The sequence below is a fragment of the Podarcis liolepis genome, assembly GCF_965112155.1.
Source record: "Podarcis liolepis genome assembly, chromosome: 9".
Taxonomy (NCBI): Eukaryota; Metazoa; Chordata; class Lepidosauria; order Squamata; family Lacertidae; genus Podarcis; species Podarcis liolepis.
In genome coordinates, this window is record NC_139564.1 from 9,921,156 (window position 1) to 9,936,582 (window position 15,427).

The window sequence follows — 15,427 nt, forward strand, 5'->3', positions numbered from 1 at the left end:
CCCCTATTTGGGGACTTCCCTGGCTTTTTTTCTGGCCCACGTACGACCAGTCTGGATAGTTGGCCTTGGTGAAGATTTGATGTTTTCTCCCCCCAAACAGTTTTTGATCTGGGTTTCCACTGAAATGAGGCTGCATTTTAATCTTGTTTTTAAGTTGTATTTTAATCAACTGTTTTTATATCTGATGATAGAAGAAGAAGAAGAAGAAGAAGAAGAGTTTGGATTTGATATCCCGCCTTTCACTCCCTTTAAGGAGTCTCAAAGCGGCTAACATTCTCCTTTCCCTTCCTCCCCCACAACAAACACTTTGTGAGGTGAGTGGGGCTGAGAGACTTCAGAGAAGTGTGACTGGCCCAAGGTCACCCAGCAGCTGCATGTGGAGGAGCGGAGATGCGAACCCAGTTCCCCAGATTACGAGACTACCACTCTTAACCACTACACCACACTGGCTCTCAGCCACCCTGAGCCCAGTCTTGGCAGGGGAGGACGGGGTATAAATAAAATAAAATAAACCCTGACACTGAGGTCCTCCTCCAAGGGTCTTCTGCTGGTTCCATCACTGCAAGAAGTAAAGCTACAGGGAACCAGGCAGAGGGCCTCCTCGGTAGTGGCACCCTCCTTATGGAACACTCTCCCATCAGATGACAAGGAGATAACCAATTACATGACTTTCTGAAGACATCTGAAGGCAGCCCTGTATAGGGAAGTCTTTTAACGTGTCATGTTTTATTATGTTTTTATACACATTGGAAGCTGCCCAGAGTGGATGGGGCAACCCAGTCAGATGGGGGGATATAAATAATGAAATTCTTATTATGAAGGAGGATATTCAAGTTTCCAAAATATCGGCACATAGGTGAAAGGACCAGAGAAACAGCATCTTCCGGGCAACCAAGAAGGTACATTTCCTCAAGGAGTAGCAGCCCCTGTGAGGAAAAGCAGTGCGCAGGTGTTCACTTTGGTAGGAACTTCTCACTACCATAAGCCTGGTAGGTGAACAGCAACAATCAGCTGACAGTCAGTGCCCTTGAAGTGCTACACATAGGACTTCCCCAAACATCAGCAACACTTTGTAGATGTGGCACATAAGGTTTCCCAACCACCAACGATCAGCTGATTGTCAGCATGTGGGTGAGTCCACCCACCTGTCAAATTTGGCCAAAAGGTGTGTGTGGAAATAAGGATACAGTAGGGTCCAGTTCCCCACACCCGAATTAAAAGACTGAAGAGGAGCCCCAAAACTGAGGTTTGCCTTCCAGTGGGTTTTATAAACGCTGCTTTGGTGGCACTTAAGGAAAACCAGCCTGTGGTTTATTTGATTGACATCCTATGCCCTTTTAACAGGGTTGTGGGGAAACTGTGACTTCCCAGATGTTCTGGACTCATTTGGTGATTAGTTAGGGATGATGGAGTCTGTTTAGCCTGGAAAAGAGGAGGTTCAGAGGAGATACAATAACATCTTCAAATATCGCAAGGGCTGTCACATGGAGGGCGGAGCAAGCTTGTTTTCTCCTGCTCTGGAGGGTAAGACCCAAACCAATTGATTCAAGTTACACACAAAAAAAGGAGATTTCAACTAAACATCAGGAAGAACTTTCTGACAGAAATAGCTGTTTGATGGTGGACTCTCCTTCCTTGGAGGTTTTTAAGCAGAGGTTAGGTGGCCATCTGGCATGGATGCTTTAACTGAGATTCCTGCATTTCAAGGGGTTGCAGTAGGTGGCCCTCAGGGTCCCTTCCAGCTCTGGGATTCAGTGATACATAAAGGAAAGTCCTACTGCTCTCTGCCAAGTGAGCATGTTGCGGGAGGCAGCATCTATGAAAAGTCTGGGCCCAGTGGAGTTGCTGGAGGGGACTCACCTTGGGGTCAACCTAAGGACAGGGTCTTGCAAGGGACCCCACCCACTTTGTCTGTAATTACAAGGCCTCGCTCTTCTGGTGCCTTCAGGAAGGCTGCCCAATCTAGCCTTAAGCTGTCTCTCAAAGTTGCTATCATAATAAAACGAGGCAATCCCACGAACAGCAGCCTGCATTCCTTAGAGGAAGGACAGGGTGCAAATGTTATCATAATACTGTCAAATCTCATATTTCAGCGTGCATGTTTTGCCAGCGCAGGAAAATGTCGCTCGCAGTATATCCCTCGTTCTGTCAACCCATTTGGCAAAACAAGTCATTCTAAGCATGAAAGCTTTTTCAAATAAATAAAGAAATAAAATTGCTGAAGTAAAGGCAATTGGTATGAGTATCCACAACAGAAAAGATAATGAATAAATAAATAAATAAATAAATTTTCTAAATGGTGTTACTAGAGATGTTCCCCAAACTCTGACTGCCCACCAGAGCTAGTTTGGAATTGACTCTGGGCTTTTAAACCCATGAGAAACAGATAATGAAATCAGTTTTAAGTTTTTTGTTTGTTAAAAAGCAAATGAACTCACAACAGGAATATTTTCAGCAACTGAGCCTTCCCAGAAGTTGTTTTTTTTTTGGGGGGGGGGATTACTAATTTTTCCCTGCAGGAACTTCATGTGTCCACAAGCCCGCACTGAACTCAATGGACTGGCTTCCATGCAAATCCAAAGTTAAAAGCTGGCCCATGGAATCTGAAAACGCTACCCCTCTCTCCAGGAGCTTTCAAGAGTCATGCGAAAAATCTACCAATGCGTGGCACTAAAAAACGTTTTGCAGATTGACAGGTATGCTTCCTTTCTGCCTTTGTGGAAAGGGAAAAGGGAAAACTTCTCTGCCGCTCTGCTCGGTGAAGTTTTAAGTGGGAGGGGACTGGAGAGAAAGCCTTCCGTCATGAAAAGTCGTGCCCTGATCTGAAAGAATCCCTCAGGAAAGAAAAGAAGTGATCCTCTTAGAGAGGGCCCCGCCTCTGCCCCCCTCCAAGGCCTCCCTTTCAGAGCCAGCTCTGCCGGCCTCGTTTAGCATCAGGCTCGCTAAACGCCTTGCCGTCTGCATTATCCTTTGCGGAGCAGCGATTCGCTAAGCACCGATAAGTATTCCACACATCAAAAGCCAAAACTGCATGAGAACCAAGTATGCATTAACTCGGAAGCGTGGAAAAACCGTGGCACTCAGAAACACCCCATAGACATTCTCAAAACAAAACTCTCCATTATTAATGAACGCTCCCCATTCATTCCCAAGTGCAGTTCAGCCAGTAAGGAGACTTCCCCAACCCACAATGCCTCTGGATCATGAAAGGGGCAACCTTTCATCCATTCACGAAACCAAGACACAAAGAAACGAAGGACAGTTCCTTACCTTCCACCTCCTCGTCGTCGCACACATGCTTCAGGAAAGAGGCCCCTCTGTCCAAGACCGCCTCATCCTCCATCCTGTAGTAGTAGAAAAGGAAGAAAGAGTGTTCAGACTTCTCCTGGAGGGAGCTGCTCGAAGTGGCCCAGCTCCTGGGCAGATTCACTTGCAGGCTATTGTTCATGTTACAAGAGAGCAGGGTCGCTTTTCACTCTGGGCTCGCCACTCCTTCATGGAGCTCCCCCCCCCCACGGGTCCCACGGCGCTCAGCTCCTAATCTCGACGGGGCATCGCAAGACGGGGCAGGTGGGAGAGGAGGAAAGGGTGCTTGCAACTAGAAGGCTTTTGTCTTCTCCTTCCTTTTCTTTTTAATTAAAGAGATGCCGCAAAGAGGAAGAGGGGCTAGAGCCGCTGGCAGAAGCATTCACGTTTAAAAGAACCCCCACGCAAGGTAGCTGTCCACAGAGAGGCGCGCATCGTCTAGCAAAAGGCGGCAGCAGATGCGTGCAAACCCACAGACGGGGCCGATCCTCCTGCCAGCCCCCTTAATACCAGCAAAGCACACTTCTTCACTGCGAGGCAAAGCTGCGTGTCACATGTTAGCCTTACGGAAATCTGACATCTGAGGATTATCCAGGGACCAGCAAGCTCCAGCAAGTCACAGCGCCAGGCTCATTTGCATATCTCGGACGGTCACCCACCTATCGTTCTTCTCCAGTTCCCTCCCTCTCAAGCACGCGTATCTTGTCGATTCCCTCCATCCCCTTATCACAAATAAAAACGTTAATGAGGCTGCAACAGTTATTCAATTCCATTCATTGATTTATTTTTCCCCCTCCCTTTTAAAAACAACAACTGGCTTAAAAGGTTTCCCAGAAGAGACACTTCCCGTTCTCCTACAAGCATGTGTGCATAGAAAGAAAGAATGCTTCATGTGTCGGGCATAGAGATTTTACTAGGACACCGAGGTCCAGCACCGACGGCCTTCTGGCAGTTCCCACACTGCAAGAAGTGAAGCTACAGGGAACCAGGCAGAGGGCCTTCTCGGTAGTGGCGCCCTCCCTGTGGAAGGATGTCAAGGAGATGAGCAATTATATATTAGGAGACATCTGAAGGCAGTCCTGTATAGGGAAGCTTTTTAGGGTTTAAGGTTTTACAGTGGTACCTCGGGTTACATACGCTTCAGGTTACAGACTCCAGTAACCCAGAAATAGTAGCTTGGGTTAAGAACTTTGCTTCAGGATAAGAACAGAAATCGTGCAGCAGCGAAGCAGCGGCAGCAGGAGGCCCCATTAGCTAAAGTGGTGCATCAGGTTAAGAACAGTTTCAGGTTAAGAACGGACCTCCGGAACGAATTAAGTACTTAACCCGAGGTACCACTGTACTATGTTCGGAAGCTGCCCAGAGTGGCTGGGGCAACTCATTCAGATGTGCGGGATACAAATAAATAAATTGTTGTTGTTGGCGAATTTAATTGATGTTAGGCTAGCAGATGGGCAGAGCAACCCAGAGATGGCCACTGTGGGGTGATGGTTAAAGTGCTTGGCTAGGACTTGGGTTCAAATCCCCACTCGGCCACCAGGTGACCTTTAGGCAGGTCATTGCCCCTCAGCCCAGCCTACCTCATAGGGTTCTTGTGGGATTACATGGGAGGGGGACGCCACCTGCTGAGCTCCTTAGCTGGGGAAAGGTAGGATACAATACAATAAATAATAATAATAAATGAACCATCATTGCGCTGGGCGGGAGTTGTTGATCGACAGGATGGGAGTGTCTCCCTCCACACACTGAATCTGTGGGCAAGTGGAAGTGCCACTGGTGAGGACCAACCCCCCCCCCCAAAAAAATGGAGCTTCCCCAGAGGGAAGCCCAGAGGCAGCCCAGAATCCATTGGATTGAAAGCTGGCCCCTCTGCCATGATGTGACGGGATCAGACCCAATCTGGGCCTGATTACAATGGCAGCTACAGGATGATGCAGAGATCTGCCTGCCCCCCCATCCCTGGTCATTTTCTGTCCCATCTACTGTATGTGGCAGGGCAGACCCCCACAAAGCGCTACCAGGTTTGTGGGGAACATGGTTAAAATTGCTCCCTAATACAAATACCATACCAGTATATTGGTGTTTATTTATGGCCTAATAAACATTCTCTAGATTTTGCGCCAAGGCAGGGAGGGGGGAGATTTTGGTGTATTGCTTGAAAGTTACTTTCAAAGTTATTGAAAGTTATTGAAAGTTGCACAGAATAAAGCAAAAATGAAAAGTGCACGAAAAGGAAATGAAACGGAAAGTTATAATATATCACTATACAGTGGACACTCGGGTTGCAAACGTGATCCATGTGGGAGGCATGTTCGCAGCCTGCAGTGTTCACAACCTGCAGTGCCACGTCTGTGAATGCACAGGTTGCAATTCGGCGCTTCTGCACATATGTGACTGCCAAAACCCGGAAGTAACCTGTTCCGGTACATACGGGTTTCGGCGGGTCCATAACCCAAAAAAATGCAATCTGAAGTGCCTGTAACCCGAGGTATGACTGTATAGGCAAACAACCACAATTTAATATATGCTTATCTAGTGCATAGGTATATATAAAAGTGTTACTAACAATATGTGGTTATTTACAACCTACTAAGTTTTGTATAGGGACGCGGGTGGTGCTGTGGGTTAAACCACAGAGCCTAGGACTTGCAGATCAGAAGGTCAGCGGTTCGAATCCCCGCGACGGAGTGAGCTCCCGTTGCTCGGTCCCTGCTTCTGCCAACCTAGCAGTTCGAAAGCACGTCAAAGTGCAAGTAGATAAATAGGTACCGCTCCGGCGGAAAGGTAAACAGCGTTTCTGTGTGCTGCTCTGGTTTGCCAGAAGTGGCTTAGTCATGCTGGCCACATGACCCGGAAGCTGTACGCCGGCTCCCTCGGCCAGTAAAGCAAGATGAGAGCCGCAAAGCCCAAGTCGGCCACGACTGGACCTAATGGTCAGGGGTCCCTTTACCTTTACTAAGTTTTGTATAAACACATTTCAAATATCATTGTAACTGCCATACAAAGCCCACATCTGTTTAGCAACCCATTCATAAATTGCAAACGCTATCATATCTTCAATCTACTGACTAAAGGGGACCATTGACTCATCTTTCTTGTGCATCGATATCAGTCTTTGGGCTGTAGTAAGTGGGGCTTGGCTAAGACACCAAGAGAGGAATTCAACGTTGCTCTATTATGCTTGTTCCGTCAGCACAAGCCCAAACAATCTCCCCTCGCCTCCCGCTGCATACTGTTCTGGAGGTTCTCCCACCCACTCCCAATACAATTTGCAGAGGTGCAAGGAGAAGTGGAGAAAGTCCAACTGCAGTAGTGGGACGCGTGCCGCATTCCACTATCGCATCTGTCCAGCTGAATCCAGGCCAGCTTTATTCCCACTTAATGGGATTTACTTCCGAGTAGATGCGAGTAGGATTGTGCTGCATACTTCTCAAACCCACGGACAGCAGGACTGCTTTGCATACAGTGGTACCTCAGGTTACAGACGCTTCAGGTTACAGACTCCGCTAACCCAGAAATAGTACCTCGGGTTAAGAACTTTGCTTCAGTATGAGAACAGAAACTGTGCTCCGGTGGCGCGGTGGCAGCGGGAGGCCCCATTAGCTAAAGTGGTGCTTCAGGTTAAGAACAGTTTCAGGTTCAGAACGGACCTCTGGAACAAATTAAGTACTTAACCCAAGGTACCACTGTATTGCGATACGCTAGGGATCAGAATCTTGAACTCAAGAGGCCAAATCTGATCCCACACTGCACTCCACAATGGCTAAATGAATGGCAAAAAAAGGAGCAATGGAGGACAATGGTATTTGCCAGCTGCCATTTCAACTTTGCAGAAAATTAGGCCCCATCTCCTCGGTCCTCTTCTCAAAGCTGTGCTCTGGGAAAAGGGACAAGATGCTGAAGACAGTGGTGGCAGGACATCTCCAGGGATGCCTGGAGAAAGTAGTGTATCTAATCTTGTTTCAGGCACCAGCGCTCAAACAGCCTTGGTCACTCTGATGGGTGACCTCAGTCAGGAGAGGGGAAGGGTAGCATGTCCCTGTTGATTCTCCTGGTTCTCTTGGCGACAGCTGATACTATCAGCCTTGGTTTATTATCAAAGTTCTTGCTGTTTGATAGATCTTTTCGTACATGATTTCCACTGTTTTGGGAGGTTCCTCTGATTGTGTTTGCTGTGTTCCCGCTCCATACCTACAGGGCCAATTCCAGAAGGCAGCATTCTGACTTCTCCTCAGCCCCATGGCATTTGTGCTGTGGGATCCCACGAGCGCACGCATCATGGCATTAACATCTTCGTGAAGCCACTGGACGAGCTCATCAGGAGATTTTGCGGGGCTGTGTGCTTATGACACCCAGCTGTATTTCAGCGGGTCAATGGGTTATTTGAGTCTGGAGGCTGCCATGGTCTGGGGCTAGTTAACTGAGACTGAATCCCAACAAGACAGAGGTTCTGTAGGCAGGTGGGTTCACCTGTCCAATAAAAACCAAACTTTGGAGAAATTAAACCATGTTTTGTTTCACCTGTTTGTGGGACAACTCTAACAAACCACAGCTTAGTATTACCGTATTTTTTGCTCCATAAGACACACCTGACCATAAGACGCACCTAGTTTTTAGAGAAGGAAAACAAGAAAAAAAATATTCTGAACGAAACAGTAGGTGTATGATTTTTGTGGTTCATGCTGTGGCCACAGGCAAGTGATTTGACGGTGAGTTTGGGGTGACCCAATGCAAAAACCCTGGGAATCCATGTGGATCTGTGCTTTGTAACCATGCTTTTGTGCCATTGCGGCCCCACGAAACAGTAGATGGGTGATTTTTTTGGTGCAGGCTATAGCCATGGACATGCTATGTGACCTGATGCATCTGCATACACATGCAATTCTTTTGAAGCAGCAAAGTAGTCGCTTGTTATAAATTCAGCTGAACAACAGCTGGAACAGATGGTGAGGAATTTCTGGTCTGTACAGAAATCTTCTGCACATGTATTGCTCCCTTGATTACTGCACAAAATCTATTTATATTGTCTGGATAGCAAAAGGTTGTCTGCTTAAAAACCATGAAGGATTTTGAGGCCACACATTCTGGAGAAGGAGGGAGAGAGCAGTTGCACAGGAACCCACTATTTCGATCCACGTTCTACTAGCTGTTATGTCTTATTTCAATCCGCTTTTTATTAATTGTTGTGCTCATTTTCAGGGCTGCTGTGTGGATCGATGGAACCTTAATATTGTCCACAATCGCTTATCGTGAAATTTATTCATATGCCACCTCATGAGGGCAACTGCCCTAAAAGCCACTTTAATGCACTCTTTTAATAATAGTAGCTTTGGATGTCCTTAAAATATGTGTTTGAAACTTGTGGGTTGACAACCACGCAAACAGGCAGTCGTGAATTTCGCCCTCATAGTGTGAAGGATTTGAATTGTTAATCAGTGTGTCCAAGCCAGATGCGAGCAGAAATTAAGCTGCTTCTCTCCCAAGGAGTAAAAGGAGCTAAACAGATGGGGTACTGCCACCTTTCGGCTACAGAGTCTCATCACAGCCTACAGATTTATATATTTTTAAATGCTTTTTAATGCAAATCAACTGTGCAACAGAGGAAAGGCCTTCTTGTGCTAGGTTTAAATGGACAATTATTCGCTGACAGCCATTGAGAAACACTTTTCTTTTTTCTGCTTGAAGAAGGAACAGGTACAAAATAATAATAAATAATAAAAATAAAAATAATGCATCCAGTGAAGCTATACTGGCAGAACTCTTCATATAAATCTAGAAAGTGATCTGTTGTTTTTTATCTCCCCATATCCTGCCAGTGGGTCTTCCATAAGTATCTGTCCAGGTCGGTGGGTCTTTTGTGTGAAGCAGAGCTCTTCATAATCTTTTTAAGTCCACATTGAAAATACACATTTTTTTACAGCGGGGCCCTTTAACTCCCCAACGGTTTGACTTTACCCCTGAAGGCACAACCCTTCCATTGTCTCCTGAGACAGATGGATGCCAGCCAGGTAAAAAATTACAGCTCTAGTTCAGTCTTGAAGATGTCAAGATGTCAAAGGCTTTCAGAAAAGTATATTTCATACTTAGTGAGAAATGCACTGCTATTAATTTTAAATACAGAAAGCGAGTAGCCTGAAAATTTGCTTGCTGGGAATACTTTATATATTTTTATTTAAAACATTCATAACAACTAAAAAAAAAAGTGAACATTTAATCTGTTAGATCAACCTGTTCTTGTAACAGCTGATTTTAAAAAAAGGAAGAACCCGAGTGCAATCATATGTATGTCTTCTCAGAAGTAAGTCCTGCTGAGGTCAACGGGACTTACTCCCAGGTAAGCACACTTAGTGTTGTACCTTGAATTGCGGATATTGACATAACATTGGAGCTATCACAAATGTCAGTATATGGCAAATGTATTTCCAATAACAAGAAAATCTAATTCTACTTATTGGCTTTTCTAGGGTCTAAAATTAAGATTTCCTAAAATGACATACAAATTAAAGAGAGGGGTATGGATAATTAAAAAATCCTCTTGGATATCCTCATTTAGTGTCCTTTTTTATTATGGTTCCACACTCTCAAGCGTGTTCATTTACGCTTAGAATCATAGAATCATAGAGTTGGAAGAGACCACAAGGGCCATCGAGTCCAACCCCCTGCCAAGCAGGAAACACCATCAGAGCACTCCTGACATATGGTTGTCAAGCCTCTGCTTAAAGACCTCCAAAGTAGGAGACTCCACCACACTCCTTGGCAGCAAATTCCACTGTCGAACAGCTCTTACTGTCAGGAAGTTCTTCCTAATGTTTAGGTGGAATCTTCTTTCTTGTAGTTTGGATCCATTGCTCCGTGTCCGCTTCTCTGGAGCAGCAGAAAACAACCTTTCTCCCTCCTCTATGTGACATCCTTTTATATATTTGAACATGGCTATCATATCACCCCTTAACCTCCTCTTCTCCAGGCTTCTCTTAAAGCTACCTAATTCCGTCAGAAGCTCTTCCAGCTGTTCTTGGTATCTCTCTTTTTAAAATAGGAAGAAAGAAACTGCACAAGCCTTCAGTATATACCTCCTTGTAAATGCTTCGTACGCAAGATATTTACAGTTGTTTTTGTGTCAGAACCAAAGTTCAGACCTCTGCCACAGTCCTAGGAATCTCTGCACAGAAATCCCAATTTGCTGGGAGAGGGAGCGGAAATTTTGACTGCTGTCATTTCAAGGTTGCTTTCGAAACCTGCAGGGAAAATGTAGCAAAAGTTTATGCCAAACGCACTGAAGGAACGTCAGTCATCTGAGGAACCTATATGGGTAGCGTTCAGTACGTCCAATAAAAGAGCCCAGTTGAAATACCACTCCCTTTGCAGTCGGTGAAGTCAGAACAGGCTAAGAGAGCATGCAAAGTCAGGGGAGGGGAGGGGAGGGAGGCAGGCAGCAGTGGGGAGGGAGAGAGAGAACAGCGACTCCATTAATAGCTTGAGCCTGTTGGTCAACACAGGAGCATAATGTTAGAATTACACAGAATGAAATCGGCCTTGGCCCCTCCCAGTTGTGAAATTAGATCTTCCGGCTACACAAATAAGTACCACCAGGACAGTTAAGTATGATCCAGCTGGAAAAAGCACAAACACACGCACACAAATATTTCTGCACACAAAATTCAAAATATGTTTCGCCTACCTAGTACCTGAACTTCCATGGCAGCAGTCTGCTATTGAAACGGAGGTAGAGGTCTGGGTCTACTAACTATACGATGTAGTTTAACTTACTTCCATTCGGGGAAATATTGGCTCACACATGCTGTGCTTGAACATATGATCTTGACTGGCACGATCAATGATTTTCAAACACCCTCTGCTGTGGGAACATTTTCCTCATTTATACGTTAAGCTAGGAGTCCCTGCACACACTTTGCACAAAATTTCATCTAGCTAGGTGACATTTTCCCATCCTTGGCGTACTTTTCCTCCAAGTCGCCGAAAGGAAATGTAGACCTCGTATGGGGCTCTGAAAGAGACTTCTGAATAGATTTCAGCATGTCTTGCAGTTCAATTCAGTTCACGGAGTGCCAAAATTAGAGCTCTTCACCAAACCTTAGCAGGAATAGCAAAGTATTTACTACAACTGAAAGCTTCGCTCCAGTGCTGCACTCAACTAAATCTTTACATGGCAAAGGGCAAAATTTAATTGGTTTGCTTGCCACCTTATGGACACACTTGTGTGGGACGCTCTTCCTGTGTCTTTTAACAGAATATATATACAGTGGTACCTCGGGTTAAGAACTTAATTCGTTCTGGAGGTCCGTTCCTAACCTGAAACTGTTCTTAACCTGAGGTACCACTTTAGCTAATGGGGCCTCCCACTGCTGCCGCGTGATTTCTGTTCTCATCCTGAAGCAAAGTTCTAAACCCAAGGTACTATTTCTGGGTTAACGGAGTCTGTAACCTGAAGCATCTGTAACCTGAAGCATCTGTAACCTGAGGTACCACTGTATGTGTATGTGTGTGCGCGCGCACGCACACACACACACACACACACTAAAGGACATGCTCTACAGAGAGCTGGCTTCAGGTATCAAGTCCAATTCTGCTTTACAAAGATGTCTGCAAGCGTTGTGGTGTGAAGGCTGTCAACATCAATCCCGCCATGTGGGAATTCCTTGTAGACAGTGCCTGGAGACAGGCAGTCAGGTCCTGTATCCATAGCAGTGACCAGAGTAGGGATGACCGCAGGTAAGAGCCCAGAGACAAGAAATGCCCTGGTGCATCCACAGCAGCACAACCGGACGCCTTCATCTGCCCCAGCTGCAACAAAACATGTTGCAAATATCCCTTACATACAGTGGCCCATCTAGTCCCACATCCTGTTCCCACAGTGGCCAACCAGATGCCTGCGAGAAGCCTGCACGAGCGCAGCAGCACTCTGCCCACCTGAGATTCCTGGTAACTTGAATAGCAAGGGTTTGGCATTGTGCAACCTAAATGTACCAAGTTCCTTTAGACTGATAAGTCACCTAGAAATTCTTTAAATCAAGTCAGTCAATGACTCATGTAACTTCTTCGTTGAAAGGAGTTTCTCAATACAAGCAGGAAGTTTGAATTAATCATTGAGAAAGTTTGAATAAATCATTCAAAAAAAAAAAACCCTCCCCCGCAAACCAGGATGTGTCACAAAATACTTCATCAGGCCCTATGTACATATTCAAATATCTAAAAATGTTTACACACAAACACACACACACACTTCAAAACCAGCTGGGCACCCCTTTCCACCTTTCGAGGAGAAAGCAAGGTGGTATCTTAAAATCTAAGGAGGTTCCATGCACATCACACTTCTTCATAAGGTGCAGAGAAACATAGCAGAAATTCTCTGAGCAAAACAAGGGCAACCTCATTCATCCAAAGGGACTGGGGGGAGCATCCCAGAGTCTGACACCCCAACTTAGCAAGGGTGCTGTGATAGGAATTCTGAGGTCTTAGATATTACCGTATTTTTTGCCCTATAGGACGCACTTTTTCCCCTCCAAAAATGAAGGGAAATGTGTGTGTGTCCTATGGGGCGAATGCAGGCTTTCGCTGAAGCCTGGAAAGCGAGAGGGGTCAGTGCGCACCGACCCCTCTCGCTCTCCAGGCTTCAGGAGAGCCGCAGCGCCAGCCCCACAAGGTCGGGGGACAGCGGGGAGGCGGAACGCCGCCATCCCGCTGTCTCCCGATGTGGTTTGGAGGCTGACGGTGGAGAGACGCGTGCTTCTCCCCACCGCCAGCCCCGCAAGCTCCGGGGACAGCGGGGTGGTGCAGTGCGTCTTCCCGCTGTCCCCGGACCTGGTATGCAGGCGGGCGGCGGGGAGAAGAGCGCTGCTCCCCGCTGCCGGCCCCACAAGCGCCTGGGGGGGAAATAATTTTTTTTTTCTTTATTTCCCCCCCAAAAAACTTGGTGCGTCCTATGGGGCGAAAAATACGGTATGTTAAATGTTCATAAGTGTACTAACCAAGCGGGTACATAGATCAACACAGGAAGACCGACCTGAGACCATTTTGATTCCCAAACTGACCAAATGTTTTCCCTGCAAGGAGGGAGGGGGGGTCAGGAAACCTCCCCATTGCCGCTTTCCTCACAAATCCTGTCTTAAGGGCACATTTAAGATATGAATAGGGTGTGAGCCTGTGACCTGGCCCAGGAACTAAGTATTTATCATTACAAAAGACTGGCCAGGCTCCCCAGGCAATCCAATCAAGTAAGCAGGGTATCCAATCAAGTAACCTGCCAGACAGGAGATAAACAATAACAGGAGAAAAACAACATTCAAATTTCTGTTTTAGACCGCCTTTTCTGTGATGTAGATATGATGTATCTGGGGGGTGGTCTTAGGTTACACCCCTTCTGTGATGTATGTATGATGTTTCTGGGGGTGGTCTTGATCTACAAGGTGGCAATTTGCACTCCATTGTTCTGCGTTCCTCCTCCCTCCTGCGTGTGGTGAGTGAGGACCCTGTTGAACAGATCAATAAAGATCAGGCTTACTAGCTGCTCTGCTTCTCAATATTCTCTGGTTGGCCTCTGTTATTTTCTCCTACCAATAGGGAACCTGTGTAAGGACTCTATATGAACTCTTGGATGCCCCATAAGGGGGAAAGGGCAGATTTTTGTTTACAACAGTGCTTAGCACAGAGTAGCAGACACCAGCATACAATTTCCTTGCTAAACTGGAGGCCATTATTAAGCGCTTCCTCGGCTCCCGTTCATTTTAAATGAAGCTGTGTATTAATTATCATTTGCTCCAGCTCCAGTGTCCTCCCACTGCCAGTGTCTGAAGCAAAGTACACACGACATAATCCATGCGTAGAGTTGGGAGGGATCCCGGGGGGTCATCTAGTCCAACCCTGTGCAAGGCAGGGATCTCCTTGCCCAACATGGGGCTCCAGCCCACGACCTTGAGGTTAAAAGCCTCATGCTCTACCTGAGCTATCCCATACCTATCCTGTAGTTTCTTGAGAAATGCTGTCATTTGATGCGTTCTCCCCTCAAACCAGCTTCCATCCAATTTGAAAACATAAGCCACTGTTAAGCTGAGGTATGTACAGTACAGATAGTAGATAGGTAGCCGTGTTGGTCTGCCATAGTCAAAATAAAAAAATTCCTTCCAATAGCACCTTAAAGACCAACTGAGTTAGTTCTTGGTATGAGCTTTCGTGTGCATGCACACTTATCTGAAGTGCATGCACATGTTATCTGAAGAAGTGTGCATGCACACGAAAGCTCATACCAAGAACTAACTCAGTTGGTCTTTAAGGTGCTATTGGAAGGAATTTTTTTATTTTGACAGTACAGATAGCCATTGACCGTGCTCCACCAACAGTGCGGGGAGTTGTAGGCATTCAGAAACAAATCAGGCAATGTGCATTGGGTAAGAACATCCCCACTTGCTCCCTGGTGTGTAAAGGTAAAGGGACCCCTGACCATTAGGTCTAGTTGCAGACGACTCTGGAGTTGCAGAGCTCATCTCGCTTTATTGGCCGAGGGAGCCGGCGTACAGCTTCCAGGTCATGTGGCCAGCATGACTAAGCCGCTTCTGGTGAACCAGAGCAGCACATGGAAATGCCATTTACCTTCTCGCTGGAGAAGGTTTATCTACCTGCACTTTGATGTGCTTTCGAACTGCTAGGTTGGCAGGAGCAGGGACCGAACAACAGGAGCTCACCCCGTCGCGGGGATTCGAACCGCCGACCTTCTGATCGGCAAGCCCTAGGCTCTGTGGTTTAACCCACAGCGTCACCCGCGTCCCTTCCCTGCTGTGTATAGCAATCTAAAAATGTGACAGAGGGGAAGTAACTACCTCACTGCATTCGAATCCTCTCTGTGTACATAGCCTGAGTTTCTGCAAGGAACATGTTGATGGATTGGTGTCCTTGGACAATCTGCTGGACTGTAATCTCCCTTTCTCCCAATAAAGGCAAAATATTCACAGTTCTGACATCCCTTTCTCTCTTAGAACTAGCCTTCCGGAGTTTATCATTCCAGAAGGACTCCCTTGCAAGGCATCATCCTTGAAACAGGAACAAGTCAGCTGCTGGGAAAGATGTTTGGTGCTTTGGCCATGAGATCAGCTGAGGTATGAAATGGAAA

The 15,427-nt window shown here is 46.4% G+C and overlaps 1 protein-coding gene across 11 annotated transcripts in view; it reads right to left on the reverse strand.

Moving 5' to 3' along the window:
- Window positions 1-15,427, reverse strand: part of SLC4A4 (solute carrier family 4 member 4) — a 197,194-nt gene that overhangs the window by 151,035 nt on the left and 30,732 nt on the right. For 5 of the 11 annotated variants that reach the window (XM_083458605.1, XM_083458604.1, XM_083458612.1 and 2 more), the window contains exon 2: window positions 3,271-3,344. In XM_083458605.1, the coding sequence (XP_083314731.1) occupies window positions 3,271-3,344 (74 nt within the window). Of the gene's footprint in view, window positions 1-3,270; window positions 4,091-15,427 lie in introns of those variants that run through there. The other 6 variants (XM_083458609.1, XM_083458606.1, XM_083458607.1 and 3 more) reach the window with 4 other exon arrangements.